This window comes from Moschus berezovskii, chromosome 13 (genome assembly GCF_049115385.1).
Source record: "Moschus berezovskii isolate FMDL1 chromosome 13, NW_MosBer_1.0, whole genome shotgun sequence".
NCBI lineage: Eukaryota > Metazoa > Chordata > Mammalia > Artiodactyla > Moschidae > Moschus > Moschus berezovskii.
The window spans coordinates 14,214,760-14,240,696 of NC_142472.1; the positions used below are offsets into that span (position 1 = coordinate 14,214,760).

Here is a 25,937-nt window from a genome sequence, read left to right on the forward strand (position 1 = left end):
CATGACTAGCCATGGGTGCCGATCACTGTGGGAAGCAGCAGACAAGGCATCTTTATTCCCACCCATGTGATGCACGAGAGTGGGCAGTGGAGCTGGAGTCAAAAGACCTAGGGCACCACAACTTTCCAGGAAGTTAATGGATTTAGGGCTGTGAAACGGGAGAGAATGAAGGGACGCACCGCTCTCACGCTCTGACATACGGCTCTGCAGAAACACTTGAGCTTCATGTGTTTTGCTTTCTAGTTATGTTTCTTAAGAATTTATTTTTAAGTATAAAATAATTGTACCACAATACTAAAAGGCATAGGGAAACTGAAGGAAAGGGCAGTATTTTAGAGGTATAGGAAAAGATTTGATGCCAGAGGGGTTGAGGCACGATGAGGAAGATAAGGAAGAATTTACAGATAAAAATAGGAGAGCAACAGCTTACTAAAAGGCCTAGGAAGCGGTTTTAGGTTTGTATATTGTCTCTTTTTTTAAGACAACTTCACCAAGGTATAGTTTATATACCATAAAATTCACTCATTTTGAATGTGCAATTTTATGATTTTTAACAAACTTATGAAGCATGCAGCCATTACCAGAGTTTTAGACCATTTCTGCCCCCTCAGTAAGATCCCTGCGTCTGCTCACAGCTCATTCCCGCCCCCAGCTGGGCCTCTAGCACAGTCACTCTTAATAGTTTCTTCCTCCAGATGGAAAATCTTATGGCTCAGAAAAAAAAAAAGGTGTCTACATAAGAAACTACTCTTTTTGAAATTACAGTTTATATTTAATTCCTGAAATCTAATATTTCTGCTAAGATGGAAATTGTAGTTAATGGGCTCTCTCCCATTTTGGGTAAGGTGCAAACGCCAGTAGGTTATTTCTAGAAATGTCTCTCCTTCAATTCTCCAATCACACCATTTCCCCTTTTAGTGGATTCATGTTTAAAAAACACCTCCACTAGCTAACTGGTAGGAGAGAATACTGCAGATGAGAAACCTTAAGAATATTAATTCTTGGTAAAGGGCCTCCATTTCTGCATTTTGTTTCTTAGAGGATACTTCAGATATGTTTTTTCTGTCTTTTTATTCTTTGGTTTTCGAAGGAATGGCTAGGACTCCAAATATTCAGCGAACAACAAACTGGTACAGCTCACTCAGGGAGTGGGTTTTCCCTGCATGACTAAATTGTCCAAGTTGAAGGCAGCTGCTCTGCTCTGGCACGCTTGTCCTTGTTTTACCATCCTCGGGGTAGTCAAAGTCTTCCACTGACCCACACTAGAAGGGGTATTAAACATGTGTGTATTGTCACTTTGCTCTGGGTAAAGGTAGATGTTTACTGATAACTGCCTCTTCTGGATGGAATTTGCATCTTTCCTCTCCCAAACTGTAGAGTCTGTCCTCCTCCACACAATCTTCCCTGTAGGCAGGTGAGGGAGGGGAAGGGTGAGGATACTTCACTCCTTGGTCAGACAATGGGGATGGGAAAGAGGAGAGGGCTCAGGTCATCGGGGCCTCACCCGGGGCTCATCGGGGCAGGGAGGGAAGTGGGGGTGGGGGTGGGGGAGGAGAGAGAGAGGATTCTTCCAAAGAGGTTTAAGAAAGAAGTTTCAGGAACAAACTAAAGACTTAAACTTAAAACTCGGGAGAGTTTCAGAGAGGGCTGAGCGAGCTGAAGGTTTTCACTCTGTTCCCAAGGGTGCTGACTCTTCTCAGCTGCGCTCTCATGTTCGTGGAGACGACCCTGCTGCTGTTCCCCTCCCTCCTTCTGTCATGTTTCTTGATGTCCCTTCTCTTCTCTGGTGGTGTGCATTTCAGCCAAACCTTTTCCTATTTTACAATACTTTATTTCTTATTTACCATGGCCACTATCTTACGGAGAAAAAAATTATAATGAACATAGATGCAAAAATCCTCAACAAAATACTAGCAAACTGACTCCAACAACACATTAAAAGGATCATATACCACGATTAAGTGGGATTTATTCAAGGAATACAAGGACTTTTCAACATCTGCAAATCATCTGATATACCACACTGACAAATTAAAGAATAAAAGCCATATGATCATCTCAATAGAGGCAAAAAAAGGCTTTTGATAAAACTCAACATTTATTAATAATTACAAAAAAAACCTTCATAAAGTAGGCATAAAGGGAATATAACTCAGCATGATAAAGGCCATATCTGACAAATCCACAGCTAACGTCACACACAACAGTGAAATGCTTAAAGCATTTTCTGTAAGATTTGGGGCAAGGATGCCCACTCTCACCAATTTTATTCAACATAGTTTTGGAAGTCCTAGTCAAAGCAATCAGAGAAGAAAAAGAAATAAAAGGAACCCAAATTGGAAAATAAGATATTACATACAGAAAATCCTCAAGAGGCCACCAGAAAACAACTGGTGCTAATTAATGAATTTGGTAAAGTTGCAGGATACAAAATCAATGCACAAGAATCTAATAAATGAATATTCATTTATCTGTGTGTATTTAATTCTATACACTTCCCTGTATCCATTAACACAGTCAAGATACTGGTCCGTCCGTCCATCCGTTCCGTCGCTCAGTCGTGTCCGACTCTATGCGACCCTGTGGACTGTAGCCTACCAGGCTTCTCCGTCCATGGGATTCTCCAGGCAAGAATACTGGAGTGGGTTACCGTTTCCTTCTCCAGGGGATCTTCCCGACCCAGGGATCGAACCCGGGTCTCCTGCATTGGAGGCAGACGCTTTAACCTCTGAGCCACCTGGTAGACTTTATCAATGTCAATATCCTGGTTACAATATCATACAATAGTTTCCTAAGATATTAGCACTGGGGAAAACTGGTTACTGAGTAAAGGGTACACAGGATCTCTCTGTACTATTAATTACAACTGCATGGGAATCTATAATTCTCTCAATAAAGATTTCAATTAAATAGGAAAGATCATTCAATACAGGTATACATTCTCATGGAAGAACCCCGTGACGATAGTAGCAAGGGCAGTTTTAAGAACACATTAGCAGAAGTGTGACTGTCAGAGAACAATTACAAGTGTGAATTTCATGAAAGTCCCCTTCTCATTCCTGAGAGGTTTTAATATTGATGACAGAAAAGATATTAACTTAAGATACATCCACACTTTGCCGAAAGGATACATCCAATGCCCAGTAAGGACTAATTTGTGCTAAAGCTTTATTCTAAATTGTGTTATTTCTAAAAGACTATTCTAGTCTTTGTAACTGGAAAAAGAACTCTAAGCACTTATTAAATAGAAGGAAACTAATTATTATGTTTTATCACTCATCCATTTAACAAATCTTTACACACTTGCTGTGTGAGGACTGGGCCAGGTAAAGTTTCTGCAGCACTACTGACTCCCTGCCACCTGTCCTTCAATCTCCTCTCTAACAAGTTCCCAAGCAGCAGGGAATATTAGATAAACATAAAATGACACTGAATTTTTTTGTTTTTTATTTTAAGCAGAAGAGCATACAAACGTGGCTGAAGAGCAGTCCACGAGGATCAAGTGTCCAGCCAGGAGGGGGCAGTGCTGAGCCTCTGTGTTTTGCTCCAGGTTCCTCAGAAGACTGGACACACCGTCTCCTGCCCCTGTGCCCACTGATGCCCAGGTACTTGCTTCCTCCCTCCCTGTCACATCTCTCTCTTCAGGTCAGGAGATGCCTTCTTTTATGGCACTTGACCTATGAAGCTCACAGTCTGAGAAACCTCCCGTTTGTTAAAGACTGCCTGACCCAGAGCATCTGTACTACAAGGCACGCTGACTGCCTTGCGGGCCTGGTGCCCCCCCTGAAGGCACAGGGGCTTGTGGACAGAGAGCTGCTGATCAGCTAACGTGTTTCAGTGAAAGATGGGGGCAAAATAGCAATTGGTCAGGTGCCCTCCAAGCAGATTTCATCGGTGTGCGATGCTGAACAGTGTACCACAGGGTTTTGGATTTGAGGAATCAATAAAGGACAAAAGATAAATGATGGCAAAATGCTGAACATGACACTGAATTTTATTAAGTCAATTTTATTTATTAGGTAATTTTATTGAGTGTCAGCTTCTGATTCAAGACAATTAATATCTAATGTGTTCTGGATTTGTCTGCATATGACTGAGTATTGTGACAAAGGTTATGCAAACAGAAGTTTTACTTTTATTTTCATAGTGGCTATCATCATAGTAACTATGCACTTTGATAAACTATAAAAATGCAAATAATGAACAATGAAAGACATGCACACACACACACACATATATGTGTATATATATCTCTTTTCTAGAACACTCCAGAATCAAATTCATGTGGAACAAAACAAGTGGGTCTGAAAACAAGTCCCATGAAGCTGCGTCTCTTCAAATCCTTTTTCAGGGTATAATCCCTTCAATTCCAGGTACTCTGTAACATCTCCCTCAACAAATCCAAGATGATTTACACTTTGTAAAGTAGCTACCTGGCTGATTACAAAATTTCCTGTTGAGAATCTGTTTCACCATCCCTTTCAAATCAGATAAAGGGTTTCCTGGGCCACTCAGGCAACTTTCAGAATAGCTCAGCTGACATGTCTAGATCTCATGGAGGACAAAGCAGAGCGTGAGCTGTATAAACTGAGTGAGGATCACTTATCTGTTCCATGCACTTTATCTTCCATCCATTAAAGTGATTCTTTGATGTCAGCCACTAAATATTAATTCAGGAACTATGATTTTTACATAAACAAACCAAACAATTTTCCCTTTCAGGTATAAAACTATTAAAGTATCTTAATAAAAAAAAAAAATAAGTTCAGTATGTTCACTCAAAATAAATCTTAGCAGAGCCACATAAAAACTGAACTTACCACTTTTTTAAAATCATCTTCTGCTTCATCAAGTTTTCCTTGTTTGAGTAATAAATGACCTCTCTGTAATCTTGCCTAAAAAAGAAAAAAAAAAAAGAAGAGTATACTGAGTATACTAAATTTTCTTTAAACCCAAAGAATAAAACTAAATAAGTTAATGAAATACTAATTTTTCTTATACCCATATGACTTCGCCCTCTGAGAATAACTCTTGGAACCAATGACTATTTACAAATTTTGTTAGAGTCTGCTTCCTTAAAAATATTTTTTACTATATCAAATAAATAAAATCTTGGACATGAATGCTCAAAGCAACAGCCAGAAAGTAGAAACAAGCCAAATTCCCATCAACTAATAAATTAAGAAGCAAATATGATATGTCCATACAATAGAATGTCATTCGGCATAAAAAGAGATGAAGTACTGACAGATGCTACAATGTTAATGAACCTTGAAAACATTACACTAAGTGAAAGAAGTCAGACACAAAAGGTGATGTATTGTATGATTCTGCTCATATGAAATATCCAAGACAGACAAATCCATAGAGACAGAGAAGTGGCTGCCAAGGGCTAGGACAGAAATGGGAGGTGACAGCTCATGGGAACAGGGCTTCCTTGGGGCTAATAAAAATGTTCTGGAACTAGATAATTGTGATGTTCGCAGAACCTTGTGACTATACTACAATAAAAGCTGCCAAATGTACACTTTAAAAAAGGGTGAATTTTATGATACGTGAGTTATACCTCACTTAAAAAGTATTTTAAGCCATCATAATAACTTTTTGTAATTCTAATAAAACCTGTATAACTTGGGACTTTACCAATCAAAGCTCTGGACATAGTTTTTGTTTTTTATTAACCCTTAATGCACATGTTTACTCCACTATAACCAGAATAACAATGCCTCTTTAACATCCATCAGTCAACTCTGATATTCCTCTTCTAATGCACAGCCCCATCTCTTCCAAGAAAACCAACTCTCTGATGATAAACGTCTACCATAAGACAGAAACCACACCAATATTCGACTAAGACATATATTACTTTCACAGTACATAAAAATTTCCCTAATCCTTGGTTAAATGCATCAACACACATAAAAAGCAAAATTAAAGCCACTTCAACTGGCTAATAAATACTATAATACCAGGAAAATGAGCTACTTAACCTTTGCGGACGGTTATGCTTAGTTGGGTAAAGTAATAAACAAAATTTAACACTTGTGAATTCCATCTTAAAATAATACAATTATTTCAAACCAAACATTCACCCACATCTAATGAGTCATCTCAAATCCCTGGATTACAGCAGGACACAAACACACAAACAAATGAACTGCCAAATTAATTCTGAGACAATATAATTGGGTCCTATTTTAAGCCATTACAGTGACCTGCCAACTGTCAAGATATCCTACTAGACCATAAATTCCTACACTTTTGAATCTTGAGTGTTGGTTCAGGGCAGGACTCTGTCTAATTCACACTGGACCCTCATCACAGACCACTATTTAATTGCATTGCTCCCTCTTCTTTATTCTTCCCACTACAGCCTTAATTGAGACTGCCATCAGTCACCTGACAGCCTCTTAATTCAACAGCTTCTTAATCAGCTCATTTCTCAGCCTACACCCCATCCTCCACACAGATACCTTTCTAAACCACAAAGCTGACATCACTGCCACACTTCTGGGCTTCTCTGGTAGCTCAGCTGGTAAAGAATCCGCCTGCAATGCAGGAGATCCCTGTTCGATTCCTGGATTGGCAAGATCCCCTGGAGAAGGGATAGGCTACCCACTCCAGTATTCCCGGGCGTTCCTGGTAGCTCAGATGGTAAAGAATCTGCCTGCAATGCTTCTAAAAATCACCTACTGTCCCACTCCACTGTGTCTCCTTCACACATACCTGTGATTCCGAGGACTGAATTTCTCTTGCTGCCCAGTCCACTACATCACAGTGGCTTTCTACATCCTCCAGCTATGCCTAGCATGCCAATTTTCACCTTAAGAAACAAATTACCTCTTCCAAGTTTCCTTAAGTTTTCCTTTTAAGAAAGTTTAGTTGCACTTACTGCAGTGAAATCCATCTTCAATTCAATCACTTTAGTTAAATCAGGAAGTGCTGCTTTTGATTTGCCCATAGCTAAAAAGACAGTAGCTCTCCGATAGTAAGCAATATAGTTATCAGGGTCACCATCTGAAAATTAAAATAATAAATATTAACTTGCAGTACTTTATTCAAAAAAACCAAATCACCTTAACAGTATTAAAGTTTGCACTTCTACTAAGAAAAGCATTAAGAAAAGAACTTCTTCATCAATACTGGGTCATTTTGCCTAATAAGATCACTGCAAATAAATCCAGAACAGGGGTTCAGCAAACTGCAGCCTCTGAGCCAAAAACAAGCCACGGACTAAGTTAAGAATATTTTTTACACTTTTAAAGAGCTGTCCAAAAAATAGAAAAATATAGACACTATATAGCTGCAAAGCCTAAAATATTTATTATCTGGCCCCTTAGGGGAAAAGTTTGCCAACTTCTGATCTAGAATATTAACTATATTCAAGTCAACTTTTATAAGTATACAATTATGTTTGTCTTTGCTGAAATTTTCTTAAGTGAAATACTGATTGAGAATATGGACTCTACACTTATTCACGGGACTTTAGAATATTATAGACTCCCAGTTTCAATGATACACTGAATGTGTAATCCCTGCTCTTTCCCAAACTCCAACTAAAATGGCAGTGAAGAAATAAGGGTATGAACCCCAGGACGAAGGAGAATGGAAAGGAGAGGGAGGCCAGAGAGCTAGGTGAGAGTCAATAACGACATCTGAAAGAAGGTAAGCAGACAGAAAAGAAAAAGGAAAGGAAGGAAAAGGGAAGGAGAGGAGAAGGGCGGGAAGGAGGGAGGGAAGAAAGAAAGGGGGAAGGTATTAGCACGGATGTGGAGATGGGAACCCTTGTGCACTGCAGGAGGGACCATGGAATGGCACAGCTACTGTGAACAGCAGCACAGAGGTTCCTCAAAAACTAAACACAAAATCACCATCCGAACCAACAACTCCATTTCTAGGTGCACCCATTCAAAAGAAAGGAAAGCTAAGTGCCAAGATGTGGAAGCACTCTAAGAGCCCATCAACAGATGACGGATGCAGAAGATGTGGTGTAAAAAGAATGAAATCTTGCCACTTGCAGCAACATGGATGGACTGGAGGGCATTAAGCTAAGCGAAGTAAGTCAGACAGAGAAAGACAAATACTGTATAATATCACCTATATACAGAATCTAAAAAATACAACGAACTCGTTATAACTAGACTCACAGATATACAGAAGCAGACTCACAGATATAAAGAACAAGCTAATGGTTTCCAGCGGGAAGAGGGAAGATGGGAGGGGCAACATAGACGTAGGGGACTAAGCGGCACAAACTACTAAGGTATAACCGTGAAGAAACAGAACTGAACGCTGATAACTGCACACCCACATTCAGAGCAGCCCAATGGTGGAAACAACCTAAATGTCCACTGGTGGGCGAGGGGATAAATAAAATGCACTATATACAGACAACGGAATATTACTCGGCCTTTAAAAAGGAATTGAATTCTGATAAATGTTACAATATAAATGAACCCTGAAGACACTATCCTAAGTGGAATAAGCCAGACACAAAAGACAAATATTGTATGTTTCCACTTCTATGAGGTGCCGAGAGTAGTCAGATTTTTAAAGACAGACATCAGAGTGGTGGCTGCCAAGGTCTGAGAGGAGAGGGGGATGAGAAACGGGAAACAGCTGCATGATGGGCACAGAGCTGCACTCTGACACGATGAACAAGTTCTGCAGACGGACGGTGGTGACGGCTGCACCACAATGCGAACGCGCTTCATGCCACTGAGCCACACGCTTAAAAATGGTTAAAATGGTCAATTCCGAATTGCATATTTTACTACAATAAAAAAGTGAAAGAATGAGGCAGCCAGGGAAAAACGTGATCAAACGTTTTTATGCAGAAAAACCTTCAGAGAAGATTATGGGTGAAAAGCTTTTTATTAAGTATTTGATATACCCATATAAAAAGTCTATATAAAATATTTTGGGGGAATTTACTTTCACTTATTTTAATATTCAGTTTTTAGGTATTTTAAGATATGCAATGGGATTGGAAGCCCAATTTATAACACTGAACCTATTAAAAATAAGGAATCAAATGTCAATCAGTGGTTCAACATATGAATCAAGAATCAACGTGCTCAGTGATACAGGGTCACTTAAATGGCAAATCGAAACAGCCTTTCCTGGTTCTTCATATTAAAACACTATCAGTTCCTAGAACCAGTGCCCATTTCTAGATCATTATAAAGGAAGGAGCAGCTGAACAAGAACTGGTTTAAGAAACATGCTTAGCTTCCCACATTACAAGATTTGATAACATTGACCTATTATCCATCCAAATACAATACAGTTCATTATTTAAATTATATGCAAGCCTACATATGGAAGTATTAGACTTCATTCAAACACATGTCAAAGTGTTTTACTAGTTTATTCAAAATTTGAATATAAGAAATGAAAGTCTTATTAGGATTACTAAAACCTTCAAACAATTCAAATATGAGAAAATTAGCCCTAATAAAGAAAATACAACTACTATCTGGAAAAAACATCAGAAAGCCAATTACAAATGATGCTGTAAATGGGGGCAGCGGGAGGCAGAAAGACCACCACCCTTGCGGAGGTACAAAAACTTTTCATTCCTTAGCAGTGAAATGTGCATATTACCATACGTGAAATAGATCACGGGTCCAAGTTCGACACATGAAACAGGGCACTCAAAGCCAGTGCACTGGGACGAGCCAGAGGGATGGGATGGGGAGGGAGGGGCAATGGGGGTTCAGGATAGGGGACACATGTACACCCGTGGCTGATTCGTGTCAATATATGGCAAAACCCACCACAATATTGTAAAGTAATTAGCCTCCAATTAAAATAAATAAATTTAAAAAAAAGAAAACTTTTCATTCTTGCTCTCAGCTAACCCAACTCTATCCCTTCATTCATTCAAACGTTTACTCAGCACCAACAGAGAATAAAATGGTAATAATAATAACAACAGTAAGATAGTACCTATCCTTAAGAAGTTTACAGTCTTCTGCACTGGAATGTGATCTTCGGCAAGTCACTAGAATACTCTTTGCTCCCTCAATGGGGGTTCAGGATGGGGGACACATGTACACCCGTGGCTGATTCATGTCAATATATGGCAAAAACCACCACAATATTGTAAAGTAATTAGCCTCCAATTAAAATAAATTTAAAAAAAGAAAACTTTTCATTCTTGCTCTCAGCTAACCCAACTCTATCCCTTCATTCATCCAAACATTTATTCAGTACCAACAGAGGCTAAAATGGTAATAATAATAACAACAGTAAGATAGTACCTATCCTTAAGAAGTTTACAATCTTCTGCACTGGAATGTGACCTTCGGCAAGTCACTAGAATACTCTTTGCTCCCTTTTGTGTAAATGTCAAGAGTAATGTTCATCCCCTTTTCACAAGTGAAGTTTAAATTCAGTGAGAAAGCACCACAATATGTTTAAGTACCAAATGAATGTAGCCATGGATTTAGCAAAATTACGTTAAGTGTGATACTGGTTATCTTACCAAGCAATTGAAGAAATCTATCATTTCATTCATGTCCACCATTTAATCCACCACTTTAGACATTCACTCATGCCAGATATACCTAAGACATTCTGCAAGGTCTACCAAAGAAATGTTTTTAGACCCTAGTGTCACTATCCACATTAAGACCATGCTGCAGAAATGAAAGGCAGGGCATCCTCACTGCCGGAAACCTGCACTGTGGTTTCTTAAGGATAAAATCTCTAAACAACTCTTGTGACTGACTACTTCATAAAAACGAAACAGAAGCGAGACTTCCCTGGTGGTCCAGTGGTTAAGAATCGGCCTTATAATGCAGGGGATGTGGGTCTGACCCCTCACTGGGGAACTAAGATCCCATATGTCACAGAGCAACTAAGCCTGCGTGCCCAATGAAGCCCTCATGTGTCCCCAGCTGAGACCTGATGCAGCCAAATCAATAAAGAAATATTAAAAAAAAAAAAAGTGAAATAGATGCAACTGTTTCAGAAGACTATTTAAAAAGTGACACCAACACTCTTCTTAACTCACAGTTTCCAAGTCAAACAGTTCCAAATCGTAAAACTCCTGCCAAAAAATATCTACATGCCAGATGCAAAAACATTTCAAACCACATCACCAACAGATCTGTACTATAGTTATCTGTCCTGCTACTGAGTTTTAATACATAAACATCTTTCTGTGTAAAAATGTATTTATAAAATATACCATGCCTAAGTAATTTTCAAAATGTAAACCATTTAATTTTTCAAAATTGAAAATGAGAAAAGGATGCCACAACGATAAATACTGTCAGCTATAACACTGCAATAAAAAATGATCCACTGATACACCCGATGCCACTACCCAAATTATATTACAAACTCTAACGTCAATCTCTAATCACAGGAAAAGTTAAAAAGATAAAGTACATTATGAAATTTAGAAGTCTGGAAGCATAAACATATAATGAATTTTTTATATAGTCAATTTAAAGCAATGGACTAAATCATGGGTGATATTTTAAAACTACGGACGGAGGTTCGTGACACTGTACTGGAGGCAGTGATCAAGACCTTCCCCAAGAAAAAGAAATGAAAAAAGCAAAACGACGGTCTGAGGAGGCCTTCCAAACAGCTGCAAAATGAAGAGAAGAAAAAGGCAAAGGAGAAAAGCAAAGATATACCCATTCGAATGCAGAGTTCCAAAGAATAGCAGAGAGAGATAAGAAAGCCTTCTTCAGTGATCAGTGCAAAGAAACAGAGGAAAACAACAGAATGGGAAAGACTAGAGATCTCTTCAAGAAAATTAGAGACAAGGGAACATTTCATGCAAAGATGGGCTCAGTAAAGGACAGAAATGGTACAGACCTAACAGAAGCAGAAGATATTAAGAAGAGGTGGCAAGAATACACAGAAGAACTACACAAAAAAGATCTTCATGACTCAGTGGTGTGATCACTCACCTAGAGCCAGACATCCTGGAATGTGAAGTGAAGTGTGCCTTAGGAAGCATCACTACAAACTAAGCTAGTGGAGGTGATAGAATTTCAGTTGAGCTATTTCAAATCCTAAAAGATGAAGCTGTGAAAGTGCTGCACTCAGTATGTCAGCAAATCTAGAAAACTCAGCAGTGCCCACAGGACTGGAAAAGGTCAGTTTTCATTCCAATCCCAAAGAAAGGTACTGCCAAAGAATGCTTAAACTACTGCACAACTGCACTCATCCCACTGGCAACCCACTTCAGTGTTCTTGCCTGGAGAATCCCAGGGACGGGGGAGCCTGGTGGGCTGCCGTCTGTGGGGTTGCACAGAGTTGGACACGACTGAAACGACTTAGCAGCAGCAGCAGCACACGCTAGCAAAGTAATACTCAAAATTCTCCAAGTCAGGCTTTAGCAATACGTGAACCATGAACTTCCAGATGTCCAAGCTGGATTTAGAAAAGGCAGACGGACCAGAGATCAAATTGCCAACATCCACTGGATCATCGAAAAAGCAAGAGAGTTCCAGAAAAACATCTACTTCTGCTTTATTGACTATGCCAAAGCCTCTGACTGTGTGGATCACAACAAACTGTGGAAAATTCTTAAAGACATGGCATGGGAATACCAGACCACCTGATCTACCTCCTGAGAAATCTGTATGCAGGTCAAGAAGCAACAGTTAGAACTGGAAATGGAACAACAGACTGGTTCCAAATCAGGAAAGGAGTACGTCAAGGCTGTATATTGTCACCCTGCTTATTTAACTTGTATGCAGAGTACATCATGAGAAACGCTGGGCTCGAGGAAGCACAAGCTGGAATCAAGATTGCCAGGAGAAATATCAATAACCTCAGATACACAGATGACACCACCCTTAAGGAAAAAAGTGAAGAGGAACTAAAGAACCTCTTGACGAAAGTGAAAGAGGAGAGAGAAAAAGCTGGCTTAAAACTCAACATTCAGAAAACTAAGATCATGGCATCCGGTCCCATCACTTCATGGCAAATAGATGGGGAAACAATGGAAACAGTAACAGACTTTATTTTCTTGGGCTCCAAAATCACTGAAGATGGTGACTGCAGCCATGAAATTAAAAGACACTTGCTCCTTGGAAGAAAAGCTATGGCCAACCTAGACAGCATATTAAAAAGCAGAGACATTACTCTGCCAACCAAGGTCCGTCTAGTCAAGGCTATGGTTTTTCCAGTGGTCATGTATGGATGTGAGAGTTGGACTATAAAGAAAGCTGATCGCCGAAGAATTGATGCTTTTGAACTGTGGTGCTGGAGAAGACTCTTGAGAATCCCTTGGACTGCAAGGAGATCCAACCAGTCCATCCTAAAGGAAATCAGTCCTGGGTGTTCATTGGAAGGACTGATGCTGAAGCTGAAACTCCACTACTTTGGCCACCTGATGCAAAGAACTGACCTATTTGAAAAGACCCTGAGACTGGGAAAGATTGAAGGTGGGAGGAGAAGGGGACAACAGAAGATGAGTTGGTTGGATGGCATCACCGACTCGATAGACATGAGTTTGAGTAAGCTCCGGAAGTTGGTGATGGACAGGGAAGCCTGGCGTGCTGCAGTCCATGGGGTCACAAAGAGTCTGACATGACTGAGTGACTAAAATTGAACTAAAATTATGGGTGATATTTTACCGTAAAAAAAAAATTGTACCTTTTACAGTAGCACAGCTCTTTGATCTTTTGATCTACAATAGAAACTACAGTAACTGCACAGCTTGCTGTCTAGAAGTCAGGAAACCTGGACTAACTCACTGTTTGCCAGAGGCTCTCACTAACTCACTGGTTATCTGAAGCAGTAACCATAGCCACACTAAATTTGATGTCTGGTAAATAACTGAAATAGAAGACCTACAGTTCTTTTCTCATAAACAAACATCTCTTGAAAAGATTCAACAGGCCATGATACCACATCACCCCATCCTCATCTACTATATATTCCCATCAACTAAAATTTAAACTCTATTTTCTATGGTTAATTATAAAACATCAGTGTTTTATATAAACTAAAACGATGAATGTCTCAAAACATACAGGTCTTCCTCAAATTATAGGAAGTGCACCATTTGAGAATCACTGCTCCTTTCCAAATTACCATGAAGAGAATGACATTACTCCCCAAATTCTGAGTGCATTAGCAGTGTCTCACTTTTTCCCTTTTCTGAATTTCACAAGTAAATTACCATGTTTTAGCGTTACTAATTTATGTCTTTCAGTGTAGACAATAAATATTTTATTGGGTATTTTTGGGGAAGAGCCATCTGTGGAATTCTTGTACGGTAGTGAAGCTAAAGAAAAACAGGCAGTCGTTTTAAACGATGTTAACAATATGCCATGACCCTTAATGTTCCTATTAATTTGTGAGATTAATGAAAGCAAACAATAAAGTACAAAATAAGTAGATGTACATGTTTCTGCAACTATTCTCATAGTAGCAAGAAAGAGTATTTTTTGAGGACTTGCGTTATCTAAGGCAATAACTGAAAAAATGTTCATTGCCACGCTGCAGCACTGAAGACAGCTCAAATCACCAGAAAAAGTGTGGGCTTGGGAGTGACCGGTCACACAGCACAAGGTCTCTGGTGAAAAGTAACTAGTGCGAACCATCATGCCAACTAACTGTGACCTTCCAAGGTCAGCTAATCATCAAAAGTTCACCTAATTAAAAAAACCCTATTAAAATACTAACTGTTTTTAGAAAAGTTTTAATTTTCAAAGACACAATATTTCTATATACCTTACACATGTGACTGACCCCTATTTTCAAAGAAATCAATATACACAGTTCTCTCATCTAATATTCACAGAATGCCTTTTTTTGAGTGGCAGAGTAAAAACTGCCGGGAACATGCAGGTCACTTCTAATTTAAGCCTACATTTTCTTATATAACTTGACCAATGTCACAGAATTATCAAGTGGCAAAGCTATGATTAAAATTTGGGTTTCCTATTATTCCAGAGAGTTAGTAACATTAGTAATAAAAATCTAAAAAAGCATGAAGAAAAACACCACCAAGGCAAACCCTAACTACTTTTTACTTATATAGTAAATTACAATAGAGTAATTCTTTTAGTGAGCAGAACTATATCTGATTAAAAATACATCACTCCTTACTCTGCAAGTTGACTTGTCACTTTTAACCATCCCAAGTAAAGGTGAGAATATATAAGTAAATTAAAAAGGAATGAAGAGTATCAATGTCAAAAAGCTTACATAGTGACTCATAAGAAAACCTTTAAGACCTCATTCACACCCTGTTAACATTTATTCTGGTCATCTCATCTCTCACAGTCCTGTAAGATAAAACACTGCAAAGACAGTTGATGCTACAGGCAGACACAAGCAAGCAATAAAAAGTAACAGATTAAGGCGCAGAGGGAGTCTAACCAACAAAGAACAGGCAATGAACTGCAGGATTCCCCCAAAGGCCTCCAAGTAACTATTACATCACTGCTCTCAAATCATCAAGAAAATTAAACTGTATTCAGTGAAATCTGTTTCAGAAAGCAGGAAAACATATACAGTACCTCCGTACCTGCAGGCTCCACAACCACATATATAAATATTTGGGAAAAAACTTTCTCAGAGCTATTCACAGAGCATCTGCATTCCATTTACATAGTATCTGCACTACATTATGTATTATAAGTAAACTAGGGATGATTTAAAGTATACAGGAGGATGTGTGTAGATTACATCCAAATACTACATCATTTTATATGAGGGACTTGAATAACCACAGATCTTGGCATCCAAGGGGGTCCTGGAAGCAATCCCCTGAGGCTACCTAGGGATGACTATTAAGTCTCGATTACATTGAAAATTTTCTCATGTTAGACCCATACGTGCTCAAGTGTTGTGTATTTACTCTATTAATCTACTTCACCCAGAATCCTGTAAACATTTTAAAATAGTTTACTTAAACCATAAATACTATTTATTTTAAACGTTATCCCAAAAAAGAGCTACAAATGAGAATTCACTAAGATGGCCACTGAGTGTTTTGACTCCAAGATACAAACCTACTGCAGCATGAAACTGAGATAAAGCATCCGCAAGCTGTCCAGCTGCAAGGAGTTTCTTGCCCAATTCAAGATGTTTGTCAACATCTGCATTTACTCCACATTCAGCACCTACAAACAAAGAAATAACAAATTCACTTTCATGAACCACAGTTGAACTCTCACGAATACAATGTCAAAAACATAGCTGTCTGCTTCAGTCATCTGCTCTGACGAAAAAAGTCACGGAAGCTGAGACGTGAGCTAAAGAAGGCAACAATCAAGAACAGGGCTTCAATTTATAGTGTATAAGCCACCCGAAAATATACCCGTTTTAACCTCATCAGTCCAAAGAACATACCTACTCTACAAAACACAAGGAAAATTGGGTAACAGTAACTAGCAAAAATACTTTGGTCAGCAACAAGAAAATTAGAACTGCCTTGTTTAACTAGAATCTCACTTTAATGAATATTAGAATCCACTATAATAATCAAGAACTTATCGAGCAACTACAGGGCACCAGGCACTGTTCTACATATTTGGGACACGTGAGCTAAACAAACAAAACCCTCAGTCACTCGTGGCAGCTGACATTACAGCAGCAGGAGTCAGACTTAAAGTATGGGAGGCGAAAAGGAGAGCCGCCCGGGCGCAGGGTCAGGAGCAGCGGGGCTTTCAGTATTAACCAAGGTGGCCAAGGGCCTCCCTGAGCAAAGACCTGCCTGAAGAAAGTGAGGTCTCACCATGCAGCTATCTAGCTAGGAAAAGAGTTTGCCAAGAAGGACGACCATCTAGTACGAAGGCCCTGGGGTCAGGCGCCTACCAGGTATGTTCCCGAAACAGCAGGGAGGTCTGGATGACCACAGAGCCAACGAGGGAGATGACAAATGAGATGAGGTCAGTGCAGTAGAGGGGCCTGACTATGTTCAGCTTTGGCTTCACTCTGAGCAAAGTGGGGACCCAGGGAGGAACTGGGAGTAGAACTGCATGATCTGACCGGCAGGCCAATTATCAAGCAACGTGCCGCCTCTTAGCTCGCATTCCTCCTCCGGTACGGACTGTAATAATGGACTGGGGTGGGTAAGCATTTTTCTTTACACTGAGCACACTGTTGGGCTTTGACAGGAAAGGGCAATGAAGGGGCACTGCAGGAAGCTCCCCTCCTGGTTCCTGTTGCTGCCGTTCCTTTTTTCTGGCCCTTGCCATGTGGTGTGCAGGAGGACCACCTCCAGAAGGGCCCTGTCCTAGCCACGCATCCAGGGGTCCAGTCCCTCAGCCACCTGGAGCCTTGGTCACACACTACCTCCCACGAGGACACCATACACCTCAGAAGGTGGTTTCTTGCTTCCTCAGCTGCTGTGGACCAGCTCTAGCCCTGGCAACTCAGCAAACTTTGCTATCAATAAATGGGCTGCAACTCTACTGTCTCCAATGAGGTCTGAACCCCAGCCTTGGGGATGGGACCCCCCCCTCAAGGCTGGCCCTTCCTTGGGGACTGTCTCTTCCTTGGGGACTGACTCTCAGTCCTGGACTATCCCGCAGAGTTCCTTTTACACCATTACAGTCGCCCTCCTATCATAACAGTTCTTTACATTAAACTTCCTCTTTTAAAATAACCATGAGGTTTCTGTCTCCTGAAGAGAACCAGACTTTCATACACAACTGGTATTGGGAGTGATTCCAAGACACAGAGCCACAAACATGGGATTGAAGGATTGGTTTGGTCATGCCCTTGAGCTTGAGTGCTGTTGCTGAATTCCGTGTCAATGAGAAATGAGTTAGTAATTCATAGCAGGTATAGAATTAATTAATGAAGATATTTGCAGTTGACATGCCGCAAACTGAGGCACATGGCTGGGAAACCCAAGTGGCTGCTGCACTTGATCATCATGGCAGTAATGATGAAAATAAGGACTGTGGGATGGATTCCTTAGAGCACACCAGAGTACTTAAAGAGGGAAGAAAAGCTCAGGGCTAACTCCTAGCTGAGAGATTCCATGGTAGCCCCTAAAACAAACTCTTAATTTTTTGTAGCCATAGAGATGATTTAGCTGGAAATCAAACACAAAATATAATTTTCAGGATTGCCGAATTAAAACAAGAGTTGAATTCAGAGTCTCTCCAAGTCTCTCCTAAGGTATTTAGAACATATTAGTAAAGAATGGGACCCTCAAACTTAAAATGGAGACATCTGGTTGTAACCTACATGAAATGGACCAATTTAACCTCCAAGGCCTTCGGAGCCTGCCTAACCCACAGAAGCAGCTCGCCTTCCAGCGTCAGTGCACCCAGCCTCCCACCGTCAGTGGCACCGCGCCTTCAACTGCTTAAAATTGCAAGGACAACCACTCAGGGCAGAAGCCATGAAAGGGCATGCGCACTGAGACACACCTATCCACTCCAGATGTCACCCGGCAGGTATATGTACTGTGACCTAAAGAAAACAATTGTCTACTTAATGCTCTGTAGTTAAATGGGAAGGGAACCTTAAAAAGATTGGATATATGTATAACTGATTCACTCTGATGTAGAGCAGAAACAACATTGTAAAGTAATGCTCCTCCAATAAAAAATTTTAAAAAAAAAAAGAAAAAACAGTTTATACACCAAAAGAATTGCAAGACTTTGCTGATAAACTAGCAGAAACCCATGAACATATATGGGAATGGTTTCTAAAGGTTTTAGATCAAGAAGAGTAGAATATAATACTGTATCTGGTCTCATTAACTGATGTGTGCCCACTTACTAGAATAGAGGTCAGCAAACTGCTTTTGTAAATAAAATTCTACTGGAACACAGTCACACCCTTCACTGTACCTGGCTTAAGGCTGCTTTCATGCTATAATGCAAAGTTAAGTAGTTTTGACAAAAACCACATAGCCCACCACACTTAAAGACAACTATAATATATTGAGAAAAGTCTTCTGTCAAAATTATCTTACATTTTTCTCAGTACTTATAGTTAAAAGTCTCAGTTACATGGAAAATCCTTATATTGTTTAATATGCATTGAACATTATACATTTATTAATCTATTTCACCCAGAACTGGTCAATATTTTTAAATATATCATTTAAACAGCAAATAGTATTTATTTTAAATGCTAACCCCAAAAGGGATTACAGAATTAGAATTCACTAAGATGGCTGCTGAGTGTTTTGGTTCCAAGATACAAACCTCCTGCAGCATGAAGCTGAGATAAAGCAGCAGCGAACTGCCCAGCTGCAGGGAGTTTCTGATCCAGGAGAAACGGGCTCTGCTGCTACGGTGGCAAAGAAGGGTACACCTGGACCCTAGGGGACTCTGCGGCCTTAGTCCTTCCGTGCCCAACACTGAAGATTAATTTCAAACTATAGCAACCAAAAAACAGGGCAACTGAGCACTCAGACCCTTCAGAAATGAGGGTTTCGGTTACAGCATCAGGTGAAGAAGTCAAAGGAGCTTTGGTTCCAGCAGAAGGCAGGAGAAGTATGGGACAGGAAGTTAACAAAGGATGCCATATATATCAGCTATGGCCTCATGACTAATTACAGACTCAAGATGCGGCAGCCTTGCACATGTTTTCTTTGCTTGTTTATATGCATCTGTTTATTTGTATATATACAGTCAAGCCTCACAATTCAGATTGTGTCTCAGAATTTGCCCACTCACTAAAATTAATTTGTAACCCCCTAAAACTCATTTGTAATCTCCAAACTAATATTCAGGGCCCCTTGGCGGTCATTTGAGGACATGTGTACGTGCAGAACAGTGACACACGTGGGACACTTGAAGAGCATGTTCCGAGCTGAAGTCAGACAAGGAGATTCTCCTTCTTCTTGTGTCAGCTCTCATGTTATAAAAAAGTGTCCTCTACGGTTTTCACTTTCCTTCTTTTTCACTGATTTCACTGTTTAAAACTGGCCCCCAAGCATAGTACTTCCTAATGTTCCTAAAGGCAAGAGACCATACTGGGCCTTTCAAAAAAATACGTTTGGGAAATTCCCTGGTGATCCAGTGGTTAAGACTCTGAGTTTCCACTGTCAGGGACGTGGGTTCAATCCCTGGTAGGGGAACTAAGATCCTACAAGCTATACAGTGCAAACAAAACACTTTCAAGAAAAGAAAACATGTCTGTCAGATAAGCTTCACTCAGACATGAATGATAACGCTGCTGGCCATGAATTCAACGTTAGTCAATTATATTAAACAAGATATTTTTAAACAGAAAATCAAACAAAACAAGGTTACGTTTTGATCTGTTGACAAACATGTAGTGACCTGAGGCCTTGTAGGACCCTAAGCCCGAATTTTCTCCCAGGTATAGTGATTCAATATTTGCTAATTCAACGTTCATAATGACATATGGAGTATAACTACCATGAATAAAGAGAATCGGCTGTACTAACCATATTTTCTCCAGTTTCCATTTTTATTTTATTTACAAGCTGTTGAAATTACCTTTACAATTTGGTTTTTATATAACTAAGTGCTGAACAGGACAGTGGTAATTAATACAGTCAGTAATGGACACAGTGACTGTTGAAAATGTATCTTAACCAGCATACAGGTGAGCGTTTCTTCATTTACAAGAAGAGCTGCACTTTATTAGGTAGAATATAGACTCTTTTTGTTGTTCTAAAGTTCAAATGCGTGTAGAAGGTGCACATGGAAACTAAACAGCCACAGCATTTCTCTTTCACAATGAACATGATGTCAAGCTCTTCCGTGTGCTAAGGAGACACTGCAGGAAACAATCTGAACAGCCATCACTTGAGAGGGTGGGAGACAGGACTGGGAAGGAGCAGAAAGAGGTCTCTGGGGTGCTGAGAGTGTTCTAACCCTGACGGAAGTGAGGGCTACACAAGCACATGCAGGTGTCAAAACCCAGCAAATATATACTTTAAAACGGACATTTTATTGTACATAAATTTTACCCCTGCAGAAAACAACTGCCAATGATATACATGTTAAAGTATTTAGGGACATGTGTACTGATGTTATTTTGGAAATTATTTTTCCAAAAGGATTAATGGATAAAAAAATGCCCAGATGGGTATGTATTAAAAACATGTGTAGTAATTACATTAATAGTAGAATTTAGGTGATAGGTACAGGACTCTACACTATAAAATTGTTTCAACTTTACAACGTGTTTAATAATAAAATGTTGGAAAAGCATACAATACAGTAAGTGTTAGGATGGAATGCACACACACAGGGCTCTGGAGGGCTCAAGTAGAGGCACCTAATGCCTATAGTTAAAACTAAATAAAATTTAAAATTCAATTTGCCAGTCTTACTACTCACAGCATAAATGCCGCTTAGCTAATGGCGAGTGTGCGGGACAGTAAAGGTGATAGAGAACACTTCCCAGCATCACAGAAAGTTCTCCTGGACAGTGCTGGGTTGGGGGACACGGTGTTCCCTGAGGTCTCCCCTGAAGGACAAGTGGGAAGGATGGACCTATGGAACAAGCCTGAAGAAGGAATCCAGCATTCCAAACACAAAGAACATCATATCTTTACAAAAGCCAAGAACTCAAGATTAATGAGGCTTTCAGAGAACTCAAAGTCCAGTACTGCAGCCAGCTCTTCTCTCCACCATGCCTTCGTTACTGAGTGGGTCTTTCTCACTACTTTCTCTTCCTTTCTCTGCTAGAAGATGCCAGTAAACAGCCAGAGGAAAGAGGGAAATCAATAAAGTCCCAGTGACAGTAACTCGGGTAACATGATGCTGACTTGACCGTGGAGTAGTAGCAGTGGAAACAGAGAAAACAGACTGCTGAGAAAAAATACTAGAGAGGAGAAGAGTGGAAAGAGGCCAAGTGAAGAAAGAGATGGAGCCCAGGAAGACAGCCAGAGCAAACTATCTGAACAACTGCCTGTCGTTTCAGTCATCAAAAGCTAGTGAATTCCTGATTTCATCTAATACAGCAAAAAGCCAAATGAAATACACTTTACCTTATTCTCCACCCTACTAAACAAAGTAGCTTTTCATAAGCCCAGTCTGCATTTTCTGGGTTTCTGTGTAGTGTTTTATCACACGTTGCCTGCTGGAGCCCTCTAAATAAGGAAGAAAGGAAGAAGGAAAAAAGAAGGAAGGAAGAAACCTTAAATTGGTGGTCTCAAAAACTCAGGGTCCTAAAGCTATAATTCAGAGAGATAAAATGCACCACTTTGTTTATAGCAGCACTATTCACAATAACCAAGACGTGGAAATGATCTAAATCTCCATCGACAGAGGAACAGATAAAGAAGATGCGGTACGTACACACAATGAAATACTACTCAGCCGTTAAAAAGAATGAAATAATGCCATTTGCAGCAACACGCATGGACCTAGAGATTGTCAAACTAGGTGCAATCAGTCAGAAAGACAAATACCATACACTTAAATGTGGAATCTAAAATATGAACTTATCTACTTCTATAGAAACAGACTCACAAGGATAGAGAACAGACTTGCAGTTGCCAAAGGGAACAGATGGACTGGAAATTTGGGATTAGCAGGACTTTGGGATTACCATTTTATATATAAAATGGATAAACAAAAAGGCCCACTGTGTAGCACAGAGGACTATATTCAATACCCTGTGATAAACCATAAAAGAAAAGAATATGAAAAAGAATGTGTATTTATACATACACGACTGAAGTGACTTAGCAGCTTAGCAGCAGCAGCATGTATATATAACTGGATCGCTGGGCTGCAAAACAGAAACTAATACAATATTGTAAATCAAGTATGCTTCAATACAATAAATTAAAAGAAAAAACAAATCTCAGGGTCCTACAAAGTCCTATTTGTTTGGGGGCAATAATGTGAAAATGTCTAACCTATTTAAGAGTATGCAGATATAATCTGGAGAAATTAGTTGGGGTTTTCAGTGAACTAGAAAAGCATTGTTATTTTTCCCATTTAAAATGAAGACACAGGCTCCTAACCTGTATCTTCAGAGAAATTCAGTATGTCTATAGATTTAGAAACTGATTATATTCAGAATGTGAGAGTCAACTGTAGTTTCACCTAATTCCATATCATATCCAAAAATACAACCTGCTTTTCGTAATGAAGATTATGGAAATTAACGTTTTACTTAACAGACGTTACTGAACACTGTATAAAATTGTGGCCTTAACAGAAATGAATAAGAAAGCAATGAGGAGAATCCTACAGGCTTTAGCATTATGAGAACTCCCTAGCCTATAGGGCAATCACTGACTCTGGAGAGAGGCTATTTTCCAGCATCATGTTGGAGTTTCCATCAAATAACTGAAGTATTTACAGAATATATCATGTGAACGGGGACTGCCTTCAAAATAATCTTGGGGAGAAGGATGAAAGTATAGATAAAATACATCCACCAGGTGTTGGTAATTTTTGAAGTGGGGTGACAGGACACAGCCATGAAATGAAAAGACGCTTGCTCCTTGGAAGAAGAGCCATGACCAACATAGACAGCATATTAAAAAGCAGAGACATTACTTTGCCAACAAAGGTCCATCTAGTCAAGGCTATGGTTTTTCCAGTACTCATGTATGGATGTCAGAGTTGGACTATAAAGAAAGCTGAGCACAGAAAAATTGATGCTTTTGAACTGTAGTGTTGGAGAATACTCTTGAGAGTTTCTTGAACTGCAAGGAGACCCAACCAGTCAATCCTACAGGAAATCACTCCTGAATATTCATTGGAAGGACTGATGTTGATGCTAAAACTCCACTACTTTGGCCACCTGATGCAAAGAACTGACTCATTGGAAAAGACCCTGATGCTGGGAAAGATCGAAGGTGGGAGGAGCAGGGGACGACAGAAGATGAGATGGTTGGATGGCATCACCGACTCGATGGACATGAGTTTGAGTAATCTCCAGGAGTTGGTGATGAACAGGGAAGCCTGGCGTGCTGCAGTCCATGGGGTCACAAAGAGTCAGACACGACTGAGTGACTGAACTGAACTGACAGGACACAGTGGTACATGATACAATTTTCTATACTTTGGTGTATTTTTAAGATTTTCCATGAGCAAAATTTAACTTAAATCCTTTCAATGAAGAAATGACTCACTGATAGAAATTACCTCTGACATTAAAAAAAATTTTTTTTTAAGAAAGTGGTCCATAGGAAATAGAAAGAAACAGTCACCTACTGAGCACATGAGCCTACCTCCCAATAGGCTCAAATTCTAGAAATGACAAGATTTATTTAAGGAGATACAGGCATAACCTTGCTGAAAAACAAAATTCTTTTTTAAGAAGAGGGCCATCTTAGAAACTTTGGAAAAATTCTCAAAACATAAAATGGACAGGTTGAGACTGGTGGGCAAAATCATATCCAAACAACTTTTCAGGAGAGGTATGCCATGGAGGTGGCTGCAGCTCTCTGGGGGACCCAAACTCTGAAACCAGGGAAAGGAAGGAAGGGGTCTTGGAGACTTCTCAGCCTCCGGACAGGCAGTCAGCCTTCTTTCAGAATCAGAATTCAAAGACAGGCAACAAGCAATTCTGAAAAACAAAGATGAGCGTTAAAACCTATCCTGATGAAACCAATACCAAACGAGAATTAAGGAACCAAAATTGGTGGAGCAAATAGGAAAAAACATTCTTCTAAAAATGAAGATAACTGACATCCTTACAGATCCACAGGATGCAACACACATTAAAAACAGACCAAGTGTCCATGCACTGACTGCTCTAGCAGTGGGGATGCAGTGGAGATCAAGATAGACAAGCAAGATCATTCCTGCCAGAGCAAAGGAAGTGGAGCGCTTAACACAGTGCTTAGGAGTCAAATAACTCCTCCCTGAGTTAAAACATAAAAGACAGGAGAGCAGTCCTAAATGACAAAAAGCCTCCAGCATGCCAAAATATGATCAGGCAAGTAGTACAAAACAAGTGCAGAGGGCTTGTGTAGGACCAAGCTCAACTTTAAGGCATCAAGAGGCGGCTCCCGGCTGGCAGCATGGGTCACACTTAGCCTTGCAGGCTGTGGTAAGAAATCTGGGTTTTACTCCAAGAGCAAAGGGACGTCACTGGATGGGTTTTCAGCAAGGAACTGACAATCTGATTTACGTTTTAAAAAGATCACTTTGGCTGGCCGTGTGGAAAACAGATTAGAGGCGGCAAGAATGGAAAGAACTGTGGTGGTGTGAGCCACGGACAGCAAGCTACATTAGAGTAAACGTGTTCAGATCTCATTTCTGCTCCGAGAAAGAGGATACAGTATGTACTCTGTACAGGTTAGTTTTTTTCTCTGGTAAGAATGTATTCATGTGCTTATACAATAAAAAGAAAACTGAGCAATGCGTTTTGTTAAAGATGTACTCATTATCACTGGAAATTGAAAACTTTTAGAGAATACTTGTTAACACTAAAGACATATTTTAAAATTCAGCAGCCAGTTAAGTCAAGAAAGAAGAGCAAAATAACCCTGTCTCAAACGTTTTTGTTAGACTGTAGTTCAAAGGTACAGCATTATAATCAAACACTGCAGGGAATATTTTTAGATGACATAGACTCTAAAACTTAAAGCAGTCCTTATCTTTCATAAACACTAAAATATTTATAAACAAAATGATGTCATGTAAAATGTTCCAAAATAATCCACAGGTACAGATGAAATAAGATTAGTCATGGGTTGTTAACTGTTAACACAGGGAGATGAGTACAGGGAGGTTCATAATATCATTCCCCACCTTGGTAAATGTAGCAAATTTCACACAGTAAGGTTTCACTTTAAATCTTTTTGGGCTTCCCTGATAGCTCAGTTGGTAGAGAATCCACCTGCAATGCAGGAGACCCCGGTTTTCGATTCCTGGGTCGGGAAGATCCCCTGGAGAAAGGATAGGCTACCCACTCCAGTATTCTTGGGCTTCCCTTGTGGCTCAGCTGGTAAAGAATCCTCTTGCAACGCGGAAGACCTGGGTTCAATCCCTGGGTTGAGAAGATCCCCTGGAGAAGGGAAAGGTTACCCACTCCAG

General features: G+C 39.9%; 1 protein-coding gene across 1 annotated transcript in view; it reads right to left on the reverse strand.

Annotated features, from left to right (window-relative positions):
* DNAJC3 (DnaJ heat shock protein family (Hsp40) member C3) overlaps positions 1-25,937 on the reverse strand; it is a 56,291-nt gene that overhangs the window by 18,355 nt on the left and 11,999 nt on the right. The window contains exons 2-4 of the mRNA XM_055426574.2: positions 15,999-16,109; positions 6,893-7,017; positions 4,821-4,895 (exon numbers count right to left, since the gene is read on the reverse strand). Of these exons, the coding sequence (XP_055282549.1) occupies positions 4,821-4,895; positions 6,893-7,017; positions 15,999-16,109 (311 nt within the window). The remainder of the gene's footprint in view (positions 1-4,820; positions 4,896-6,892; positions 7,018-15,998; positions 16,110-25,937) is intronic.